Genomic DNA, 24,907 nt, shown 5'->3' with positions numbered 1-24,907 from the left:
TGAGAATCTGGACAGGGCCCTTTTGCTCCCAGCTTAATGCAGGGCTGGTTCCAGCTGGATGATAGAGAAGAGTCCAGTGGCTAGAGCATCTATGGGAGGCAGGAGGACGGCAAGGACCCTGTGTAGGTTCTGGACCCAGTACCGCAGCTCCCAGCGGGCAGGCCCTCCTGGGGAATGCTGCCATCCTTCCCCACCCACTAGTCGTTATCCTATTCTCTTAATCAAGCCTCACAGCCTGCCTGGGTAGGATGTCCAGTGCTGTCCTTGGAGGAAGGCTCCGGGTCTGAGACCAGCTGTGGGCACACCAAGTGGCCTCATAGAGTGTAGTTTCTTCATATGCCAGAGCGAGGAGGATAGGAGAAAGTTTCTTGGAGAGAAGCTCTGACACTAGTGGTGTGCTGATAAATGTTTAACAACCAGCTCTCTGGTTGGGGGTTAGAAAGAGGATTGATTTGCAGCCTTTGCCAGTTTCTGTGGTGTAATTACTCCCACCATGGTCAGCTTCAGGCTACCGATATGATATCAACCGGCTTGCAAAATTCCTGACAATTTACCAGTTGGCTTTCATAGGCCAGAGCAAGGGATCTCCGCCCTCCATCTGTCCAGCCTCTCCCCCCGCTTCTGTTATTTAGGCCTAGAGCCTTCCCCCAGAACCTCACCACCCGACACCCTCAACCCCCTGCTCCGGGGCCCTGGGACAGCTGCAGGCCTCTCCCTCTGAGCTCCAGTTCTTGAGAAATGGGTGTCTCTGGCTAGAAGAAGAAATCTATTTGAAGATAAACATTCTCCCAACCTGGAGGAAATGCAGAGTTTGCTGAACTGGCCCCCAGGAGCTAAATAAATTTGAATCATCGTCCCCCTGCTCTGCTCTCTTCTCCCCCGGCCCGGCTCTCTGAGCCCCGGTAACAGCCTCTCGGCTGGGGCCGGCGCTTGGGATGCTGACAAGTGACCGCTTTTTTTTTTTTTTTTTACATCTTTATTGGAGTATAATTGCTTTACAATGGTGTGTTAGTTTCTGCTTTATAACAAAGTGAATCAGTTATACGTATGTTCCCATGTCTCTTCCCTCTTGCGTCTCCCTCCCTGCCACCCTCCCTAATCCACCCCTCCAGGCGGTCACAAAGCACCCAGCTGATCTCCCTGTGCTATGCAGCTGCTTCCCACTAGCTATCTATTTTACGTTTGGTAGTGTATATATGTCCATGCCACTCTCTCACTTTGTCACAGCTTACCCTTCCACCTCCCCATATCCTCAAGTCCATTCTGTAGTAGGTCTGTGTCTTTATTCCCGTCTTACCCCTAGGTTCTTCATGACCTTATTATTTTTTTCTTAGATTCCATATATATGTGTTAGCATACGGTATTTGTCTTTCTCTTTCTGACTTACTTCACTCTGTATGACAGACTTTACACTTTCCTGTGGGCCCCAGCTGGGCTTTTGGCCGCACCTTCCCCCAAAGTCCTGTCTAGAAAGAGGAGGTGAGAGGAAAAGGAGCCCCTCCCCTCAGTCCTCCCACTCCTAGAAGCTCATCTGCATAGAAACCCCTTGTGGATTCCTTCAAGGACACGAGGAAATTCACCCTTAGTGGACTGAGCAGAGCAGAGCACACCAGCCTACCCTGTATTTTACGCTTAAACGAGCCGTGCATTGCTTTATGAAAGATGCACGTGCTGGAGTTGAAGAACTACAACCACCCCTCCATATGGGGAAAACTTTATAGAGTTTCCAAAGCACTTTTACACACCGTACGTCATCTAATCTGAGCCCCACGCCAACCCTGGGGGTGGGCAGTGGTCATGAAAGCACCCTCACGGCGTCCGAGCCTGTCACAGTTAGAAGGGACTTCAGATGTCACCTACGCCAGCCCACCCAGCTAGAGAGCGTCCATCGCCCCCGCGGGAGTCTCTGCTTGGCCCCTGCACCAGTGAAAACTCACCACTTCCGGGAGGCAGCCCATCCCAGCGTTGGAGAGCTCAGAGGCTTGGAAACTTACTATTTGGGTTGAGCCCAAATGTGTCTGCATTTTACAGATGTAATGCATCGGTTGTAGTTTGACGCTTTAGGGCGTACAGAACAGAACTGACACAATCTAATCCCTCATTTAGATATTCAAAGGGGGCTCTCACATCTTTCCATCTCCCTCCCATCCCCCAAATCTTCCTTAACATTGCAGATTCCTGCAAATATTCCTCAGAATCCCTTGAGCAGCCTGGTCCACTCTCCTCTGAGTGTACTTCCCGGCACCTGTCTCAGCTTAGTAGGTGGGGCTGGAAGCTTTGTGTGAGCTGTGCCTCTGCTGATGGGTCCTCACAGAGCATCAGTTTGGGGTTTTTGTTTGTCTGACAGACACAGTACACTGTGGACATACTGAGCCTTCTGTCAACTGAAAGGTGCTGCTAAATGATGTCTCTCCTCTTCTGCACTTATATTATCGATTTTTTTTTTTTTTTTTTTTTTTGCCGAAGTGTTGGAAGTGTTAAATTCCAACTTATTAGACAAGAATTAATCTTATTAGACTTGGCACGTTGCCAAAATCTGTGAAGATCGTTTGGATCCCGGTTTCATGTCACCCATAAGTTTGTTGAGCGTTTCTTCAGACATCCTCTAAATCACTGATAAAAATATTGAAGAAGAGAGTTGAGGAGAAAGCATGTGGCATCTCCTAGAAGCCCTCCTCCCTCTGACATCCCTCCTCTAATTGTCATCCTTTGGGTGTAGCTTCCTAATCCACACAATTGTCCACCAGACCACGTCGCTCCATGTTTTCCACGAGGATATCATGGGAGGTACCTTGCTGAGGTCATTTACACCATGTAAATGAAAATGTCTACCATTTTCCTGATCTGCCAGCTCAGTGATCATGTTAAACCCAGAACTGGGCTCCATTATAGCAGGCATTCATCCTAGTCACCCCAGTGCCTAGTACATGGTGGCGACTTGAGAAGTATTGGGAAAGATAATCAGTTGCATTGGTGAATGAAAGAAACTAGCCCAGATCAATGTGAAGATTAGAAGTATACTTAGTTTGTCTGATTCCACCTTATTTCTGTATTTTGAAAATTAGAACAGCATTTGTTTCTACTTTCTTCCTTACAGCACCTCCTTAATACTCATGAATCCTAAAAGGACACCAGTTTGCTTACTGATGAAAAGGAGGAACTTAGGAAAGTTGAGGGATTTGCTCAAAAAGCTATTAACAGGAGACAGTAAGAGTCAAGCATGGTACCTTGCCGGCCTCAAGGTACCATGATGCTCTGTCTAGCACTGAGTTTGGGAAAGTTCCCCCAGCTCAGCTAACAGTGACAAGGATATTTCTTCCTAACAAAAAATGATGGGGCTACAGTATATTTCTTTTATAGTCTCAATTTTATTTACCACCCATCACTCATTAATTCATTCACTTAACAAGTATTTGTTGAGCATTGACTAGTGCCAGGCTATTCTAGACCCTCGGAATACAACTGTTAACCAGCCCTCTTTGAGCTTACATTTGAGTTGCGGGTGGGAGAGAAAATAACTCAGCAAGTAGATATATAGCATCTGGTCATGATAAGGGCTATGAAATATATAGTCATAATAAGGGCTGTGAAATAAGGCAGAGTAAGGGGATAGCAGGGGCAGAGGGACTCTATTTTACTGTGAAGATGTGGCACGTGAACAGAGATCTAATGAAGAAAATGAGACAGCAAGTGTTCTGTGCTTGTATTCGTGGAAATGCAGTACTCTCTCTTCCAGAAAGCAGGGACCTAGATCATATGGTAAACTTGCCAGCTGTGAAGTATACGATTCTTTCAAGGTGTGTCCACTTGTTTATTCCCTCATTCATTTTCTAAGCAAACACTAAGCGTCCAGTCTGTGTCAGTTGGGTGCCGGGGATGAAGGTGTGAACAAGGTATTAGCTCGGGAGGCAGACAAGGGCGTCAAGTCCAAGAACACAGTGGGTGAGAGCTGTCAGGCTCTGTGGGCCGGTTGGAGGAGAGCAATAGTTGAGGCATGTCACCACACGTGACATTTCAGGGATCCATTTAAGGAAAATAAAATATAAAAGCATCAAGTTCTGTTATGATGGTTACCCAAAATTTAAAAGCCATTTAACCATTTCTTTAAATGAAATCTTATACGGAAAGTCCAATATAGAATATATTTTTAAAAGGTGCCCTGATTGGCACAAACTTGGGAACCCAGGGGCACCTTCAAAAACATGTAACATAGGAGGAGAGCTACTACGCTAAATATTTGTTACGGCTAAGAACAGAAATCTGTTCATCGTCCACTACAACCTGCTTACCTTCAAGTGCCCAGGCAAACCAAGTTTGCAGAACACTCAATTGTCAGTCAAAACCATTAAAAGTTACCTCTGGCTTGTGGTAAATGGGATAAACCTCTGCCCAGTCGGGAACTGACTCGGCTATCTTTTTCCTGCTCTCCAAAGTCATCAAATCAAACCTAGCACTGCCCAGTACAGCCCAAGTGACTCATAAGCACAGTTTAAAGGGTTCATCATTCTGTTTTTTTCTGCTTCCGGCCAGAGGCCACCACCTTAATTTGCATTAAGAACCATCACTTTTATTTTATTTTTTTACATCTTTATTGGAGTATAATTGCTTCACAATGTTGTATTAGTTTCTGCTGTACAACAAAGTGAACCAGCTGAATGTATACACATATCCCCATATCCCCTCCCTCTTGAGCCTCCCTCCCACCCTCCCCATCTAGGCCCCTAGCCCCTCTAGGTCGCTTTTAAAGTGAGCTCACTTCCACGCCACCTGATTTTGGATGGTCCTAAATCGTTCCCCAGAATTTTCTCATTTGAGAAAACACCAGCTTTCTTCCCACTGCAGCATATGTACAAATGGACGCTCGTTATACCCTCACATTTCTCTCGTACGCGTTCTGTTATCCACACACACACCCCACAGGACGAGGTGGACCTCACAGTTCCAGCCGGGGAACCAGTGGTCCTGGCCCTACTAACCCACGCCTCCTCTCTGTCTCTGCAGATGACGGCGACCGCTCAGGCCCCCTCTAAGGCCCAGGCTGTCCACATCGCCGCACCTTCGGCTGCTGCCAGCACACCTGTGCCCAGTGCCCCCATCGACCCCCAGGCCCAGCTGGAGGCTGACAAGCGAGCTGTGTACAGGTAGGAGACACTTCAGCCGGGCCATGCGCAGGAGCCCCCAAGTGGCCTCAGGCCCAGCTCAGCCATGAGAGATGTGAGTGCAGGCCAGCAGGTGGGCTCACGGAAGCCAGTAGCCAGGGCCAGGTCCCTTCTCTCTGAAGTCACTCCAGAGAGCCCTCAGCTGGCCATGCAGGAATTGTCCAGGGAGGGAGATGAGGCCTGGGCTGTGTCTTCTAGGACGGCCTCTTCCTCAGCCCAGCTGGGGAGATGAGCCCTGACGAGCATCAGAGCCCTCCACTCAGCAAACGGGCAGCTGCCTCAGGACTGTCCTGGCCCACATGCCCCGTCATCGCCTTCATTCCAGCACTCGCCATCCAGGACTCGGTTGTGAGCAAAGCTTTAGTACGCCTGGAAACCACCGGGAGCGCTCGTCAGAACACATGTATCTGGACTCCGTGCTCAGAAATGCTGAATCAGTAGGTCAAGCTGTAGGAGGAGGGTATGAATGTTTAACAGGCATCCCAGGCGACTCTAATGCAGCTGGTGCTTGGACCACACTGTGATTCATGGTAGTCTTCGGTTTTTAGCAATAGAGGTTGTACACGACTGTGTAGGTTCTGGCACCCTCCCCGAGATGGGCAGTTTGCTGAGAGCAGGCAGCTTGTGTCATTTTACTCTGTATCAGCCCCTTGTACCCAGGGCTGGGCCCTGAATGTAGCAGAGGGTGGGAAGGGCTCAGGGAAATTCCGGTCTGTCTTGTGTACATTGTTGGGGTGAAGATGCGGTCCTCTGAGGGCGGACCTGAGCGATGTCCCAGCAGGGATTTCGGTCATCCTTTATCCATGGGGAGCCCACATCACTAAGAAAAGATGCCCAAGTCAGCACTCAGCATCGAGGTTGGACCCTTGCTCACATTCGCTCATGTGAGCACGTACATTCGCGTGCATCAGCAGTGGGGCCGACCCCTGGCTGAGCGTGTGCTGCAGTGGGCGCTAACTCCAGTCACACGTGGCCTGGCCCACCCAGCCCCGCCCATGGCAGTGGCTTTATGGCAATGGTGATAATTATTGCCGTTATGATCATTATCACTGGCATTATTTTTAGTTACTCAGATGAGCTGAATGCCTCTAATGCCAACAGTTGGGAGTCCAAAGCAGTGGGCCCTGATCCCTAGATCCTGACACAAGGTCCTTCCCAGGCCTGGATAACACAGCTCCCGGGCCCCAGCCTGCCCGGCGCACAGGCCAGGCCCAGCTCCTGCGGGTAGAGACCTCTGCCTTGGGCCCCAGAGAATGCCAGGATCTGGTCACAGGACCTGTCAGAGACCCTGAGGAGGACCCCAGCTCCCCTGCCCCCAGCATGGGACCTACACTCCTGTCCTCCCTTCACACTTGCCTTGAACCCTTGCTATTACTACGTGGAGGCGTTGTGCTGGACTCCAGGGGAAAGAGGTAAATCATAAAGGTTATGCATGGGCTGTTCCCTGCCTCTCCAGGAACGGAGACATAATGCAAACAAGAAACCAACATAGAGTGGTCAGGGCTTTGACAGAGAAGGCTTCACGGGGGAAGCAGTAGAGTCTGATCTTCAAGGCTGAGTAAGAGAGCTCAGCAGGAGGAGAAATGGGGGGTCAGGAACTTCCGGCAGAGGAGAGCCTGGTGCGTTCCCAGGACGGTCAGTGGCCAGAGCAGCTGGGCACCGGACGCTGAGACTGCACAGGGCCTGTAGCCTCACCTTGGGCCTGGTGGCAGAACAGAAGCAGGGAGCGAGAGCGGCCTGGCCTCTGAAAACTGCCCCGTGGTCTGATGACTTAGGGTACAGTCATCACACCCCCTTTAAATCCCTGCTGCTCCAAGTGTGGTCCATGGGCCAGAAGCATCGCATCACCTGGGAGCTCGTTGGAGACGCAGAATCTCAGGCCCCACTCGACCTGGGGATTCCTGATCTACACTTTGACAAGATCCCAGGTGATTCATATTCGCACTGGAGACGGATCCCTGACACCTTCTCGGACCCCCAGGGGCAGGGACCTGTAGTGAGCACAGATCTTAGTCTAGAAAGACCCCAAATTAGTGGCCTAACATAAAGTTTCTGGAAACCTAGGCTTGAGCCCTACCTCCTCCTTGTACTCGTCTCTCTGAGCGTTGGTTTCAGGACAGAACCTAATCAGTGGTTCGGCAAGAATTACGAGACAGCCCATGCCAGCACCTGGCTCCATGTCTGGCACAAAGCAGACGGTTCCCTTGTTCCTGCCAATGGGCTCCACGTGCTCCATAGCCCTTCCCAAGATCCCAGGCTCAGACCCCACCCAGGCCCAGCCAGGAGATGGGCCGTGTCCCCAAGGGAGCTGTCCACCATGATGTCACCTGAAGTACAAAGGCCCAGATCTTCCCTCAACCAACATGCCTCACCTCCACATCTGAGATTCACCCTCTCCCATGGGGCTGTCGCCTCACAGCCCATGGCATTTGAGCAAATTATCTCTGCAGCTGTCTGACCATGAAGAAGAAATCCCAGGCTGGATACCACCAACAGTCCAGCCAAACAAGTCTGCCCGGCATCTCAGGACGACGGAGCAGAGGGACATCAGCACCCTTGCCCAGTTCTTTCTTCTGCAGCCCTGCTTGCCCCAGGGCCCCCAGGGTGTCTCCCATGACCACCCCTCTCCCATTAGTGCCAGCCGCCCTCTCCACCGCCCTTGCGGGCTGAGGGGAGACGCTCCACCTCCCATAGGGTTGGGTAATTCTAATTAGATCTGCCCGCCTGGGGCGGCCTGGCTGCTCAAAGCACCTCAGGGAGTCAGCATTTCATGTCCATAAATGTAAGCATCCCCTCTCCACGGAGATTAGTGCCCCGCGCTGACTTTTGGGTGTCCCCGCCGAGGCCCCTCCCTGAACTACTTTGAAGAACGAAGGTGGGGGAGGCCCCTCCCTGGCCAGGCCCGCAGGGCGGCATCGGGCAGTGCGACAAGCGGGAAGGAGCCTCCTGGTGCCCTGAGGTTTTATTTGTGTAGGAGGATGTGTTGATGAAATGTATTGGTTCCTTCTGATGTGGAAACTCTGCGTGTGGGGTGGGGGGAGAGGGGAAGGGAGGCAGAGTCTGTCTTGAATTGGATCATACCAGAGCATCATCTGGGCTGATCAGCAAGGCGGCCGGGAGCTCCCGCTCAGATTAATGATTGCAGTCTAATCCGAGCAGACCCCATGATTGGATGCACATCGCGGGTAATTGTGTTTGTGGCCCAGGAGCAATGCTGAGAGGGGTCTGCTGAGGGGAGGCCCCATGGAGCGGGGACCGCAGGCTTGGACCCAGCTCAGATCTCTCCTTCCCCAGGTGCACCTCACCCCTGGGGTTTTCCCCCCAAGAAGTTAAAATTTAGCTTGGACCACACCCCCCCACCTCTCCACCGGTGGGCTGTGGGCTGTGGGCTGTGGGCTGGACGGTGTTAGGTGGCGGGGAGCTTGGAGGTTAGGTTGCCAGCAGCACAGAGACGGGGCCAAGAGGGTGAGGTTGATCCAGCTTTCACTATCCCTCCTCCCCTCCAGTCTCTGCCGTTTCCCCTTTGAAGTGAGTGGGTTCCCATGGAAACCGTGATGTCCTGGGGAGCAGAACAGTGGCAGGAGCTGGGCCTGGCCAGGTGCAGCGGGGGAGGAGGGGGCTCTGCTGAGACGGCTCTGCGCACAATGGGTTCCGCCCCTGAGGCTGAAATACTGTCTGGGGACCCAGGAAATGGCCCGCCGGGCGCTGCAGAAGATACCTGTTAGTGACGGGAAGTGCTGGCCTGGAGGCAGGAACAGTGAGAGAAGGGTGGGGACAGCTGTGCTTTGCTTCTCCAGGAAAAATGCCAGAGAATTGAGCTGCGAATCAGGTGCGGAGGGTGAGGTGACTGCAGGACCCTGTGTCTCTCCTTTGTGGCGTTAACTCACAATTGAACCGATTGTGTTACTATTAGTTCTGTTTCCACCACTAGATCGTTACCTCCATGAAGTCAGGGTCGACGTGTTTTCATTGATTGATCCCCAGCGCCTTACACAATACCTTAGACCCAGCAGCTTGGATGAGCATGTACTAAATCAGGGCCTGTTGAGTGGATTCCTTCAGTAGGCGAGGCAGGACCCATCCATATTCCATGGTTCCAGGCTGGTGTGCTGGCTAACTGGCTCTGGGGGGAGCGGGGAGGGAGAGCCCTCATGTAGCACCTGTCGATTTCCGTGGTGTAACTGCATCCACCGCGGCCCGTTCCAAGCTACCAGTGTACTGCTGCACAGAGGTGGCAAGAGATGCACACAGTTGGCTCTCTCCAGCCTCAAGCACAAACCCCTGTAGCCGAGTTACAGGTGCCCAGTTTTACCAGCACCTTTACAGCCGACTTTGTGGAATGCTTTAACTCATACCATTAGCCACAATCCTACACTCCTTGGCCCTCACTGACCTGTCTGGCCCACTCCCTGGTTCTACATTTGAAATGTTCCCACTTAACGAATTAATGCTTAGAGGCTGGCCCAGAATAAGCGCTATGTAAGTGTTTGCAATTGTAATTTCTCACCCGAACCCCAAGGCAGTGAATCTTCTCCTTCCTAGATTCTACCCAGCGCCGTCCAACTCTTAACATCTGCTTGAGCAAAGCCCTGATGCCTCCACGTTCTCCAGGTAGATTCCAAGGCTTTCCTGTTTCATCCGTTAATGAGTTCCTTCCCAGCAGCTCCAGAAAGCCCACCTCAAACCAGTCTTTAGTTTCTCAACTGTCAGAGTCTCGGCCTTTCCGTGTAGTGTTTGTAGCTCTTCCTGTCAGTCTCATCTCTCTGTAAGCCACGCCCAGAGCTTCTGCCCATGTGGCACCCAGCCCTAGAGAGTTCAAGCTGAAGTCCACTTCTAGTTCGACGAAAGCAGTACACATTGCTAAGGCCTTGTTTGTAATACATTTGCCCCTGTTGCATTCAGACTGGGTCCCTCTAGAATCCACGCTTGTTTAGGGAAAGATCAGAACGGGGCAGTGGGCAATGTTCAGATCGCTCCCTTGAGGCTATCCCTCTAAAGGTCACTGAAGTTCGGGCTCGGTCCTAATGGTCCAATAGCTAGAGGGACAAAGGCCATAGAGCAGCCGTACTGAGCTGTGGGACAAGGTCTAAAAATAGATGTGGTGATAACCAGCTTGATCGCCTTGGGAAAGTTAGTCCCTCTGAATCTGTTTTCTCAACTGTAAAAAAGGAAATAGTCATAGCTAGACTAAAATGAGATGATATATGATAATATCGAGCACACAGATCAGTGTTTGCTGCCTGGGGTGGGATGGGATGGGGGTGTTTGAAACAAAGGGGCCAGCATGGTCCCCGTGGCCTTTTCTGCACGCGAGGCGTCTGGTGCGTTCAGGGAGGTGAAGTTCAGGCTGCAGAACAGGGCCTGTGGACCTCGATCGCCTGGGTTTCCATTCTGGCTCCGCCACTGGGCAGTAAACCTTTCTGGGCCTCTGTTTCCTCATCTGTAAAATAGGACCGAAAATAGTGCCATCTCTTCATTAGGTTGGTCATGAGGATTAGATGAGATAATACCATGAAGTGCTGGATAAAGAATCTGGCATGTGGAGAGTACTCTGCAGCCGTTAGCTGCTGTGAGATGTTTGGGGGAATGGAAACAGGGGTTGGTCGGGCTAGAAGGTAGATGCTGAGGGGCGACCCAGCAAGAGGCAAGACAGGAAAGGGCTCCCAGCTGAGTGGTCCTGCACTGCGGTTCGATTAAACATTTACTGAGCTCTGCTACGCGGAAGCATCGTGTCAAGTTCCAAGAGGGGTTCTGAATGAAAAAGAATCAGTCCAGGGAGTGGCAGGAAGATAGACATAGGAAGTAGCTATAGTATAAAATTGGCACATCTTATGGGCTCAAAAAACTCTACGTGGAATTGACTGCAAGGCCTCTGGCCCACAGCGCAGTGTAGGAGAGTAGCACTGCTTTTCCCAAGGGAGGTGAAGCCCAAGGGAAATGATAGCCAAGCGGCCTCTCCTGGGGCCGGGCTGGAGCCCCCTGGGCTTGGGGCTGGGCAGAGGAGCTGGCTGCTTTGTGACTGTCCTCTTTAGCAGCTGCCTGGCCAGGACCCTGGGAACTGGCACTTCCTAATGAATTGTCTTTGAGGGAACTCTTCCACCTTGTGACCAAGGGGTGTTCTGTCTCCAGGGAGCTGACCCAGGGACTTAACCCTGTGCCTTCCCTGGCATAGAGCTTGGTCATTCCTGGGACGTGCTGGGTGAGGTGGCCTGAGAATGGTGTGGGAGAAGTTTAGACATTCCAAGCAGAAGAGTCAGGACCAGATGCTTCTGGACTAGGTGCTGGGAGCAGATGTTCCAGGCTGCATTCTGAGCTGGGTTTTATGGGCTGGGGCTCCAGCAGACACTCCTTGCGTTTGGAAGCAGTTGGATTCACTGACATCTGAGCAAACATAACTGTAGCTGTTGACTACAGTCAGGGGAGCGATCCTGCTGGAGCCGTAATCTGAAAGTCAACCCGTGCTCAATTCTCCCCCGGCACCAGGCAAAGCCTGTTCCCTGCCCTTCCTGCCGGCATCTCGAAGGCCCCCGCCCCGGACCCAGCCTCTGCACATGCCGCTGGCAGGCCCAGAGGCTGCGGCTGCCTGGCCCACAGAGCAGGTGTGTTCAGAGGCAGCGGGTCCTGATGTTTCCACAGCTCACCACCTGGCCGAGGCAGAGCTGAGAAGTCCAGGTACCCCGCCAAGACAAGGCACATGGATGAGAGATCCAGGAGCCTGGAATCCCAATGACATTTATCCTCACAAGGTTATGTTAGGATTAAAGGAGATAACCAGTGCTAACAGCTGACGGTGCTTGGCACAGACGAGCCTTACAGTGAATGGTGGCCACCGTTGTGAGGAGCTACTGCGACAAGTACTAGACTGGATCGGTCCCCCTTACTAGAGGGAAGACACCAGCCATTGGGCCACCCGCTGGTGCGAATTGTGTGTGTGTGGGGCACGTCAGGTGGGAGGGGCGGGGAGCCAGCAAGCTGGGCCTTTGAGGGCTCACATGGCCCATGGCTTCTCACCGGGGCTGGACTAAGCCAGTCTAGCCCTTCTAAGCCCCACTCTCTGATTTTCCCAAGCACTGGGCCATTTTGTGGTCAAGTGGAAAGAACATAAGACTAAGACTTCAGCCTAAGCTCTGATTCTACCACTGAGCAACTCACGTAACCTCTTTAGATAAACTTTCCCACAGGGTAGGCATAAGATGAGAAAATGAAAGATCTATAAAAACGTCAAAGCCTTCTCCAACACACAGAAGTATTATTATGAGAGAAAGTTCTTTTGGAAACCTGTTTGGTGAGGTAGAGACTGTCTTGTGCTGCATGGGTCCTGATGCTCAAAGGGTAAATGTGGCAGCTCAGTTCTGTGACCCCAGGACGCATAGGGCTCAAGGCCAGTAGAGGAAAAAAGGGGGAGGAGGATGAAGTGATTCTAATAATGGTTCAAAAACAGTACCTGGGAAAGGGGGAAGAACACAAAATTTGGAGTTTGGATACCCAGATTTAAATCTCAACCCAGTCACTTATTAGCCTGATGTAATTATTTAACCACATGGCCCCTCAGTTTGCTAATCAGTAAAATGGGAATAATAAAAATATTGGGTGTTTCAATGCAATAAGCACATGAAATGTAAGTTACGAAGTGCCACCAAATGTGTGTGGGTGTGTCACTGTCATTTTGCCATGACAAAATGGATGGAGCTCCGCTTCCCACACCAGACCTTGCCCCAGTGCTTTCTTGTTGGGGACTGGCTGGCTCTCTGGTGACTTGGATAGAAACTGCCTGTCACTAGCTGCCTAACTGCAGGAAAGATACTTCTATTTTCTCTTCCTGAGTTACCTCCCCTTAAAATGAAGAGGCTGATCGTGAAAGAGACAGGAGATAAGTGATAGTAAAGATGTGGAGAAGAGGGAACTCTTGTGCACTGCTGTTGGGATCGTATATTGGTGCGGCCACTCTAGAATACAGTATGGAGGATCCTTAAAAAATTAAACATAGAACTATCTACGATCCAGCAGTCCCACTCTGGGGATCCAAAGGAAACGAAAACACTAACTCGAAAAGACATCTGCATCCCCGTGTTCATAGCAGAATTATTTATAATAGCCAAGGCACAGAAACAACCTAAATGTCCACTGATGGATGGATGGATAAAGAAGTTGTGGTATATATACACAGTGGGATATTATTCAGACATGAAATAAAACACAAGGAAATCCTGCCGTTTATGACAACACGGAGGGACCTTGAAAGCGTTATGCTAAGTAAAACACATCATAGAGGAAGGCAACTTCTGTAGGATCTCACTTATATGTGGGATCTAAAAAAAAAACTTAGAGCAAAAGAGATTGGATTTGTGGTTATCAGAGGTGAAGGGTAGAAGGAGGGGGTAACGGAGGAGGGTGGTCAAAAGGTACAGACTTCCAGTGATAAAAGAAATAAGTACTAGGGATGTAATGTACAACATGACGACTACAGCTAACACTGCTCTATCACATATAGGTAAGTTAAGAGAGTAAACACTAAGAGTGCTCGTCACAAGGGGAAAATTTTCTTTTCCTTTCTCTCTTTTATCTGAGAAGATGGATGTTAGCTGAACCTGTCGTGGTAATCATTTCAGGGTACATGTAAATCAATCCATCACATGCTACGTGCCTTAAACTTATACAGTGATGCAGGCCAATTATTTCTTAGTAAAACTGGGGAGAAAATGAAGGGGCTGGAGATGAGATCCTACCAGATCTCAAGTTTTAGGTTCTTTGTATTCTCGCCCTTGTAGACCAGCCTTAACAACCGGTTTGTTGCGATTTCACATTTATTACTTTTTTTTAATGTGCCAGGAGGGAAGGGTGTGAGTGTGTGTGTGGTGTGTGTGTGTGTGTGAAGGGATGGGGACAAAGCAGACTGTGGCCTCCCCTGAGCCCCACACTCCCCAGGGATGGACCTGTCCACCCACCTGGGGGAGGAGAGCTGGTTGGAGCCCAGGAACCCAGCAGATGCGATTCCAATTTAGCAACAAGAAGAAGTCCTCTCCAAGGCAACCCAGGCGAACATACCGCCCACTGGGCAGGACTAAAAATACACCCGCATGGTTTCAACGTCACACCTGAAGTAAAAATACATCCAACCAGGAGCTGCTGGCTTGGTCTCCCCCACCCCACTCTGCTCTCTCCATCTGGTGCCTTTGAGGGGAGGAGAGGAGGGCTGGCCGAGCGCTTCCTTCACACTTAGTCGTCTGCCCCTGAGACCCTGCCAGCCCTCACCCCACACACCCAGCAGAGCCCAGAGGAGACTGGGGCCCTTTGTAGTAACTGTGGCTAGAAGCTGCCAGATGGCTGTAGCTGACCTGGGTACCACAGGGGAGTGGATTCCGGGCCCGAAAGAACTTTAGGCTTGTGTCTCAGAATCTCCGCTTGCTGTCAGGGCTCGCTTCGTTCATTCATTTGTCCCCATTCACCGATCCTCCGAATATTTATTGATCCTCTGCTCTGTGCCAGGCACCGTGCTGGGAATTCAGAGGTAAGACGAGTTCGTGGACCAGAGAAGCTCCCCATGTAGTGAGGAAGACAGATCTGTGCACAGACAGCTGTAGTCAATAGAATTTAATCATTGTCCTGTGGGAAATAAAAATAAATTCTTACTGGCAGTGTTTTTTGGTTCCAAAAATGGGGTTCCGAGGTCCAGTAAGTTGTCCTTTGCCTCTCCTCCTCCTCTTTCTGTGCCTCTATTTGAGTTGGCATGTGGGCTTGTTTCCCTGCCAAATGAGTCAGTAGAGATGGGATTATACATCTATTGGAGTGGATAGCGTCGATGTTGACCTGAATAAAAAAAGGTGCCCCCGTGCCATTCCAGGGAACTGGAACAAGCGTTAATTGACAGCTTACTGAGTGCCAGACACTCTACTTCTTCCTTCATGTAATTCTTAACAATAACCTCTGTGGTGGGTGGCGTTATCCCTATTTTATAAAAGAGGAAACTGAGGCTCAGAGAAATTCAGTAACTTGCCCCAGAGTCACACAATTAATTATCTGTCTCCAAAGTCTATCCTTGAGGGGGTGATGAAGGTGCAAGGAGCCCGGGGCCACCTGCTGTCTGTTCAACTACCGCGTTCTCCACTGAGTCTATCTAGGAGAAACACTGACAAGAAAGCTGAGGCCACGCTGTGAAGCACCGTGGTGTGCTCTGATGTTGCTGACTCTGTAGTTCTCAGAATGACTGCTTGGAATGGGCCTTCTGGCCATGAAAAGATGCCCAGGAAAGGGGCAGGCGTCGGCCTGAAAGGTGCCTCCAGGGTATTATCTCTGATTCTGTGATCTCAGTGACCTGACCTGGGGCACTAGAAATAAAGGGTTACAATGCCAGCCCCCGGGTAGGGTTTCCAGGGTGGTGGGCCTTTGACAACTTGAGACCTCCGCTGTGTGTGTCCATGGAGACCAGCTTGGGTCGCTGCTTGCCCCCCTTTACCCCCACCTCACTGGCCAGTGGCTAATGTCCTCTGCACAGGTCTGACCCTGACCAGGCTCTGGTCCCACTGCCTCATCACCAAAAACCTCCATCCAGAAATGTTCCTTTCCTACTATACATTCCCTCCTCTGGACCGTCCACTCTCATCCCAGCTAGGAAGGGCCAAAGGCTCTGACACCCGACCCTGTCCCCATCGGAGGAAGAAGCCAAGCCTCAGGGGGTGGTGAGTGCTGACACTGGGCTGTGAAGGGAGGTACAGGACAGGCCTGGGGGCTCCAAGGTCAGTCACAGGGAGAGGCAGTGGACAGCCAGGCAGGCTGCCACACACTTGGCTGGACCCATAATTGAGGTCTGCAGTTCTGGCCAAGGTCACAAAGGGAGGGATGGCTGAGAGGCTCAGAAGTGACAGAGTGACATGACTGTGAATCACAAGGTTTATCACCCAGAAAGGGAGCTCAACACTAATGTCCCCCCATGTGTGTGACTGTCATCGCCATCCCGCAACCGCAGTCTGTGGGGCTCCGTTTCTCTCTTCATATCTGTTCCCTGTTTCTTGTGTTCTTTGCGTTATAGCCTCTCTGAAGCGCTATTTAAAAAAAATTTTTTTTTAATTGAAGTATAGTTGCTTTACAATGTTGTGTTAGTTTCAGGTGTACAGCAAAGTGATTAAGTTTTATATTATAAGTTTATATATATATATATATATAAGTTTTATATATTCTGTTTCAGATTCTTTTCCTTATAGGTTATTACAAAATATTGAGTATAGTCCCCTGTGCTGTACTGTAGGTCCTTGTTTGTTATCTGTTGAAGCTCTATATCTTGGCATCCTTTCTTTTTCCTACCTCTGCTTCTCTGTTTATGGCCCTATGAGCAGAAAGAAATGTTAAAAAAAAAAACGTTTTTCTTAACCCAGGTTGTCCAAGGAGGAACGAAGGGAAGCAGAACAAAGTCCACTTGTCTTCTTTTGAGTCCTTTTAGCACAAGGAAATGAGCTTCAGCCTTATAGGGGAGCTTGCCGTTAGATACGAGTATAAAAATTACCAAGGAGGTTATGGTCTCCATCCCAAGAGGTCTTCGAAAATGTTAGGGAAACCTACTGGGCCATCTGCAGTGAGAACATCTGTCTTGAAAGAGGGAGGAGTAAAATGGAAGGCGCTGAAGCTCTCCTGCCTGAGAATGCTCTCAGAAGCCTCACTAGCAATATGTGTGTGGGTGGGGGGATGAGGGGGGCCCGGATCGCTTTGCCCTCAAGAAAATCTGGGGCTTCAGCGAGGGGTCTCAGCCTCGCTGCTGCTGGAGAGAGGGTGACATTCAACTCTGCAAAGGGCTTCAGCCAAAATCCTGCCCTGTTTAGGCCCAGGCCCTTTGAGGTGCTCCCAGAGGCAGCCCTACGCACCCTGGCCCCAGACTGGGCATTTTAGGCCCGCGAATTTGGGTGATGCAGAAAACAACGAAGGCAGAAATGTCAGAAGTAATTAAACCAAACGATAGCTTAAACCCCTGTAGAAATCAACACATCCGGTTTAATCACCTTAAGCTAGCACAAGACTGCGGTTCTGTGGAGAGGGGTTCTTTATTTCTCTGGATCGTTAACAGGAGCTGTATATCTTGAGTTTGCTTTCGGTTCAGACGCTCCTGGGGAGAGGTGAGGAGGGTGGGCCTGGGGGTGGGGACTCCGAAAAGAAAACAAGATATAATAAAATCTTATTTGAGGTCCTCTCTCGCCCCCTGCTCCTGGCACTGTCCGCACTCGGGGCAGCCCGCCCTCCCAGCACCCAGGCAGAGGCACAGCGCTGAATGTGATCAATGAGGCCGTTAGAGAAATTCATTTCTCGTTATTAGTCTGTGTCAGGTCCTTTCTATTAGTGGCTGGAAACGACCTCTCTTCTGCAGTAAAATGTCATGCCGGTTCACTCCTTTTATTTGTTCTGCACCAACGAGGCTCAAACTCTCCCTGAATTAGTGCAGTGAGATTTATTTTCTCCAAATTTTGAACGGATTAAGAGAGATTGGCGGGGGGGTGGCAGGGGGGTCGGTGGTGGGATGAACTGGGAGATTGGGATTGACATATATACCCTAAGATGTATAAAATAGATAACTAATAACCTGCTGTATAAAAAAATAAATAAAATAAAATTCAAAAAAATAAAAATTAAAAAAAAGAGAGAGATTGGGCTGGAGCGGGCGGCCAGGTGGGAGGCGACACAGGGAAAAGCATGGAGAAAGGTCGGGGAGGGAGAAGGCGAGCTCTTCTGGAGGTCAGACGTCCTCGGCTCTCTGGAAATAAAGGCTAACGGCCATCTTTCACATCTCGTTCATCATCGTCCAGGCACTGGGGACCGAGTTTGCACGTTTCTGCTTCCAGCCTCTGAAGGGTACTGATCCACGGTGGGAGAGATCTGGACAGCGGGAAGAGGAACTCCTTAAAACCCATTTTCTAGTTGGACAGACTGAAGCTCAGGGAAGGTCAAGAATGACAGGACCAGTATCCCACGCATGGCCAGGAAATCCCCCTTCCGATCCCCTGCCTGGCTCAGACAAGGGCATTCATGTCCCTGGAGGGTAAAGTGCCCAGCCCTCCTGGTCACTGCCCTAGTTACCCCACCCCACCCGAGGCCCGCAGTGGAGACTGCTGGAAAGGACTCCTTGAAGGTGGCTTCCAGCCTCTTCCCCAGTCTTATGGGGTGATGTTGGAGGATAGCTTAAAATATAGGTCAACGCTTAGGCAGGTGTAGGATGGGCAACTGGGGAAGGGGCTGGGAACTGGGCCGGGAACAGCCTTAAAGAAGGCCATAGCATCACTGCAGCCACAGAACCCAGCTGAGTCACTGGGAAACTGAGCCTGTTTCTCAGGGGTGGTACAGAGCATCTCAGCAGTCCCCACACTTGAGGTAGCAGGTAGCAGTCAGGGTGATCGAGAGATGCAGGTGGATAGAGCACGGGAGCCACAGGCAGCCCTACCAACCCTGGCTGTGGTTCATATGAAAAGCTGTGGGTGAGCACAGATGTCATCCGAACTCCTGGGCTCAGGGGTCCAGGGATCAGGGCGGGTGGAATCAGAGGCAGGAGGCTGGGGAGGGTGGGGTATGAAGGGAGGATTGGGGAACTGTTAGCGCAGCTCAGGCAGGGAGGGGCTGGGGAGAGGGGCCATGGCAGCAGCCAGGAGGCCTGTTCTGTGCTCCACGGGTCCTTGCTTAACTTGGGGGAGAGCATGGAAAGCACATTTTCTTCTACTGAGAGATGGCAGAAGCCATAGAAAACACCCCCAGATATGCCCTCGTCTCTCTCTCTCTCACACACACACACATACACACACACACACACACACACACACACACATACATACATGGGAGATCTGACACCTGCAGGGGAGAGGTTTATAAAATGGACCAATGCTAGAGCTCTGCCTGGAAGGTACACGCTGTCCCCCAGTGGAGGGGACAGTGCCTCCACCCCAGTCCCCAAAAGCCCAGCTCTGTGTGAGACCTCGGATCTAACTGCCGCTCACCTCTTCGACCTCATCTCCCTCCGTTCGCCTACTTTGCTCCAGCCACAAGCGCCTGGATTTTGTTCCAGAAACATGCCAAGCTCATTTCTCTCTGAAGTGCTTTGCGTTTTCCCCTGCTTGGCAAGCCCCTCCCTCTGACCTTTGCCTGACTGCCTCCTTGTCCTTCCAGGCTTAACTCAAATGTCACCTCCTCAGAGAGGCCCTCCCTGATCACTCTTCTCCCTGCAGAGGCCAGGACAGTGGCAGACGAGCTCACCCGTTGGGCTGGTAGCTGGGAGATGCAGTCACCGGCAGCTCCCTCCTCCCTGCCCCACATGCCACGCACACTGTGTACACAAAACACACGATGCTCGCACACGCATTGCACACAGATACCACGTAGCCCTGCACACACACTGCATACAATAGAGGGCGTAGGCACCCTGTATTCACAGCACACAAACTCTGCACCCCAGCTCCATATACACAACCCATATGTGCATAGTACAGCAGAGACGTAACACCGTGTGTGCACACACGATAGAAACACCTAGGACAGCCCACTTACACAACGCTCACACTTGCTCTCGTTGACAGCCTACATTCAACCCAGGTGCACGCACGTGCACCGGCACACCCACACACCGTCAGCAGCTGCCCACCCTGCCTCCAGCCGGTGAGGAAGGAACGTGCAGTGACCGCGGCCGCCGTGGGGATGGGGCAGGGGCTGCGCCCCCCACCACCTGGCGCGATGCTGTGGATTATTAGTTCCTGGTAATTTAGTGCCCTTGTACGGAGTCGATCTGTGCCTTTCACTCCTAATTGATCTAGTGGCTGTTTAAATGGCAGCAGGCATCTGTTGAGAGTAGGAAGGTTCATAAGGCACAATAATTCATAACACCGTCTGGAATTTGCCTTTCACGTCCCTCAGCTAAACCACTGCAGGTCTCTGCTTAAATCCCAGCCATGAAGGCTTCCTTTGGTATTCCACTCAGGGCCAGGAGAATCTTGCATTAAACTGGGATCAGGTTAGATTAGACTATAATATGCTGCGGTATTAGTGGCTGCAAATGAAGACTTATACTGGAGTTTAACCCCTTCACCTGGTTTTCTCTTTGTCTTCAGCGGGTGGCTGAGCGAACCCATTGTTTTCCCACCAGCTTCCTGAGGGGGCCGAGTAGCTCTTCTAGCAATTTGGGGCTGCAGATGGGCTACCCTCAGATATTGACCCTTTTTTCCTCCAGACTGTGACCCAGCCTGCAGCCTTGGAGCCCAGCTATTGACGCATCAGCTCCCAAAACAAGGGTCAGGGAGATAGTGTCTAGAGACAGCTTTGCCAAGCCACGCAGCTCATCTGTGGCAGGAATTCATCTCCCCTCAGCCCCCGCTGCCCCCGAGCTCGAGTAGAATGACCAGTAGGTATAGGTTTGAGTGTGGGTGGGTCTCAGCACCTTCTGCCTTTCTGCCTAGGATTATTGGAATCCCAGTATGGGACAGGCTCACAGGGGTCCCCCATCGGCCTACAAACACTATGCAGGCTGAATGTTCAGTCCTTCTCGGCATGTTTAATCATAGCGTGCTGGAGGGAAGAAGCGTGATCTGTTTTCATTTTCAGGACTTGCTGTGCTTTCCAATATGGTAGCCACCAGCCACATGTTGCTATCTAAATTAAAATTAGTTAAAATTAGACAAAATAAAAAATTCAGTGTCCTAGACACAAGAGCCATATTTTATTTATTTTTAATAGATCTTTATTGCAGTGTAATTGCTTCACAATAGTGTCTTGGTGTCTGTTGTACAACAAAGTCAATCAGCCATATGTATACATATGTCCCCATATCCCCTCCCTCTCCAGCCTCCCTCCCACCCTCCCTATCCCACCCCTCTAGGTGGTCACAAAGCACTGAGCTGATCTCCCTGTGCTATGCGGCTGCTTCCCACTAGCTATCTACCTTACGTTTGGTAGTGTATATATGTCCATGCCACTCTCTCACTATGTCACAGCTAACCCTTACCCCTTCCCATATCCTCAAGTCCATTCTCTAGTAGGTCTGTGTCTTTATTCCCATCTTACCCCTAGGTTCTTCATGACCTTTATTTTTTTTTTCTTAGATTCCATATATATGTGTTAGCATACGGTATTTGTCTTTCTCTTTCTGACTTACTTCCCTCTGTATGACAGACTCTAGGTCCATCCACCATGGACGTTGCTTAAAAAACTAAAAATAGAATTACCATATGACCCGGCAATCCCACTACTGGGCATATACACTGAGAAAACCATAATTCAAAAACAGCCATATTTTAAATGTCCATTGGCGTCATGAAGTTAGTGGCTACTGTATTGGGCAGCAGAGATTGTAGAATGCCTTCATCACCTCAAGAAGTTCTGTTGGGCAGTGCTGGCTACAACATCCCCATTGGCAGAAGCCTGGGGACCAGACCCAACATACATACTTTCTCCTCTCCCAGCTCACAGAGCTTACTCAAAAAGAAAGGAGCTAGATGTTGTGGTTCCAGGGCACTGAGGTGAGCAACCAGAGAGGGATGTACTGTTGCTTTCTGGGAACCATGGTGGGAAGGAATGGGGCTCCAGAGTCCAGTGTCAATACCCATGTAAACATGTGCACGTGCCGGGTGTGAAGACATAGTTGTTCACTCATGCTGCAGAGAAAGGAGAACGAGATGCACTTGTATATGCAAATGGGGTCACACACCTAACAGGTATATATTCAACAAAGATTTATTAGTGTCCACATGCCGCTGCTAGACTCTGGGCAGACAGTGAGGAATGAGGTGGGCTTGCTTCTTGCCCTCACGTAGCTGAGAGTCTAGTGCGGAAGACAGGTGGTAAAGCAAACAATCCAGGGAGCCGTCGGCACAGGTTGAGGGAAGGGGCAGTCAGGGAACCTTCCCAGAGTGGGTGATGTCGAAGCCAAGACCCATAGAGTCGCCAGGTAAGCACTTCAGCTTACATCCATCCATCACAGAGTCGTCACACGCGTGCGCGCACTCACACTCACGTATTCATCATTCGCTGGGTCGTTGTCAGTCACCGAATATTTATTAAGTGCCTGCTATCAGCGCCAGGGCAAGGTCCTAAGGATACAGTGATCACTGAGACAGAGACAGCCTTGGAGGAAAACACTGGACAAATAACGATGCAAAGAATTATTTAATTACAGTTGTGCTAAGCGTGTGATGATAGAAACGTGTAGGGAAGTGTTACACGTGTGACTGGGGTGTCTGACCTAAACTGAGTCGGCCAACAGATGCAGGACAGGTGGAGACTTCTGCCCTCCACGTGTGAAGAGTACTCAGGTCCACACCCCGCCACGTACACTTGCAAACACACGGGTGCTGCCCTCGGCTGGCTCCACGCAGCCACGGGAGGGTGTGTGACCAACCACACGTGTTCACATCCAGCACTTTTCTGGACATTTCCCGTATTTCCTTCCCAGATTGACATTGAGCCAGAAATGGACACCTACTTCTGGGAAGGGTTATACCCAGCATCCCTCATCAAATATCTGTGCAGTTTCTCTGGACAAAGAGAAAAGTTAGGACCCTGGTGGGGAGGGACAGAAGCCTCTGAGGCCCTAGGAATCAGGAGACTGAATTCTCTGTGCCAGGGCGTGAAATGCTGCCGTCTAGGCTGACCATGGGGACTGGAGCCTTTCTCAGGGAGTGGGACCCTGGGAGAAGAAGTGACGGCAATGTGGGAAGGGACCCTGGTGGCTTCTGAGCCCCGACGGCAGCAAGTCTCTGAGTGCGCGTGTGTGAGCTCTTGATGTCCCCGCAGGCACCCTCTTTTCCCGCTCCTGACGCTGCTGTTTGAGAAATGTGAACAGGCCACGCAGGGCTCGGAGTGCATCACCTCCGCCAGCTTTGACGTGGACATCGAGAACTTTGTCCACCAGCAAGAGCAAGAGCACAAACCCTTCTTCAGCGACGACCCAGAGCTGGACAACCTGGTAAAGACCCTGCAACCCCGCCCTGGCTAGGCTCTCCCTACCTTCTGATGCCCTCCAGATGCCCTAGAAGCGACCCTTTCATTCATGCGTTCAACAAAGAAATTTGCATGCCCCCTGTGGGCAGGCACTAGGTGTACCCTTCCAGCGTCTGAGAACCTTAAACCAAGAGTTGCATGCAAAGGTGGTGCTGCCAAAGCTCTCCCCTCCTCTGCCGCTGCAACACTAGTAGCCTCACCTCCAACCCCCTTGCAGTGCAGACGGGAGGAAAGGAGGGTCATGGCGCCCAGAATGTCTGGTGTAGCTGTTCCAAGAGCTAGAGCCCTGGCACGCTGGTAAATCTGTCTTGGGCTGCCCAGAGAGGAGCTGATGGCCATGTGCTACAGTGTGGAGGGTGGGGATGACAGGTACCGTCAAGCAGATCGGTGATAGGAAGACCGGAAACAGAGTCACACTGAGAAGATCAGCAGATGTCCTGCCCATTTAGGGGGACGCCGTAGATCAGGCTCCCAGACCTAGCTTGTCATCCACATCATCACTACGGCTTTGAAAAGCACACGGGCCTGGGGCCACCACCTGGAAACCGTGATTCAGTGAGTTTGGTGGGACCTGTGAAGGTACATTTTTAAAGGTTTCCCAGACAGCTGCAATCTTCAATAAGGCTTGGTAACCACTAGATTAGATGATGCCTGAAATTCTCATCTAGCCCTGGGAATCCTGTAGAGAAAGAGAGCTGTAGAGAGGGTGCTCTGTTTGTTCATCATGACAGTGGTCATCCCGGGATTATTAACCACAATTCTTGATTTTTCTGTGGGTGGATTACCCAGATGATGCACGGTGAATTTGGAAACTCTGAAAAACTCTTTCTTCCACAAATTGATTGATTATAGCACTGACCTCTTGCAATCAGAGTTTAGTTAGTACCTACTCCCAAAAGGGAAACAGAATTAGAAAAGCAAATGTGACTCCAAAAAGGAAGGAAGAAAAACACACATACACAGTGCACCAGCAGAACAGATTTAAACGACTTGGGTATTATCCTGTGTTGTGAATTAGCCACCCCACTGCTTCTCTCAAGAGTTGATTATGCTACTTTATGGAGGCCAGAAGAGCTACCAGGAGAGCCCCCCAGCCTGGCCTGGAAATTGGTGAAGTATTATGATGCGTTTAGAGGACAGAGCATAAGCACCTGACCGGGGTCGGGAGCGTTAGTGCAGATTTCTGGGAGCCGCAAACCCACCTCGGCTTGTGCCTGGCCCTCCCTCTCCCCTGGCTGGGATTGAGCAGACCTCCTTCCTGGAAGCCCAGACCACTGTCTCTCAGGTCCCCTAGGACAGCTGTCCCCGTGCAGGTTCTCCAGTTGGTCCAGCAGTAAGTGCAGGCTGGCCTGGCCCTGCCCTGCTGTTCGGTTGCTCAGAATCTCAGAACCGCAATTGTGAGTCAGGTCTTTAGAAGCTACACCCGCAGCGGCCACGGAACCAGGAAGTGAGGCAGCCGTTTCTGCAGGAGCTGGAATGGGCACTCCTCTCCCTTGACCCCAAAAGAAACTGAGGCCTAAATTGGTAGGAAATACCCCAAGTAGGCTGAGTAATATGAAAGAATTTACACCTTCAGAGGTAGGAGTCCTGGGGAAACAAACCTCACAGACCTTGCCCACTACCACCTGCCAGGTGAGCTATAGAAGACCCCCCGAGGACAGCCTCTTATTCTAGCCCAGCCTGGAAAATACCAAAAAGTGTGGCCGCCTCCCTGTTCTCCCCTGGCCCACACTACCTGGGTCTCTCAGAGTTCTGTTCACTCAAAGATTCAGATTTCTTCATTAATCCAACAAAAC

General features: G+C 50.9%; 1 protein-coding gene across 4 annotated transcripts in view; it reads left to right on the top strand.

The window, feature by feature from the left end:
* Positions 1 to 24,907, top strand: part of PKNOX2 (PBX/knotted 1 homeobox 2) — a 73,817-nt gene that overhangs the window by 9,804 nt on the left and 39,106 nt on the right. For all 4 annotated transcript variants that reach the window (XM_065881460.1, XM_065881459.1, XM_065881458.1 and 1 more), the window contains exons 2-3: positions 5,002 to 5,141; positions 22,905 to 23,076. In XM_065881460.1, coding sequence (XP_065737532.1) covers positions 5,002 to 5,141; positions 22,905 to 23,076 — 312 coding nt within the window. The remainder of the gene's footprint in view (positions 1 to 5,001; positions 5,142 to 22,904; positions 23,077 to 24,907) is intronic.

The sequence above is a fragment of the Phocoena phocoena genome, chromosome 8 (genome assembly GCF_963924675.1).
Source record: "Phocoena phocoena chromosome 8, mPhoPho1.1, whole genome shotgun sequence".
Taxonomy (NCBI): Eukaryota; Metazoa; Chordata; class Mammalia; order Artiodactyla; family Phocoenidae; genus Phocoena; species Phocoena phocoena.
The sequence above is the reverse complement of the archived record's forward strand: the minus strand, read 5'-3'. Positions and strand labels throughout refer to the sequence as shown.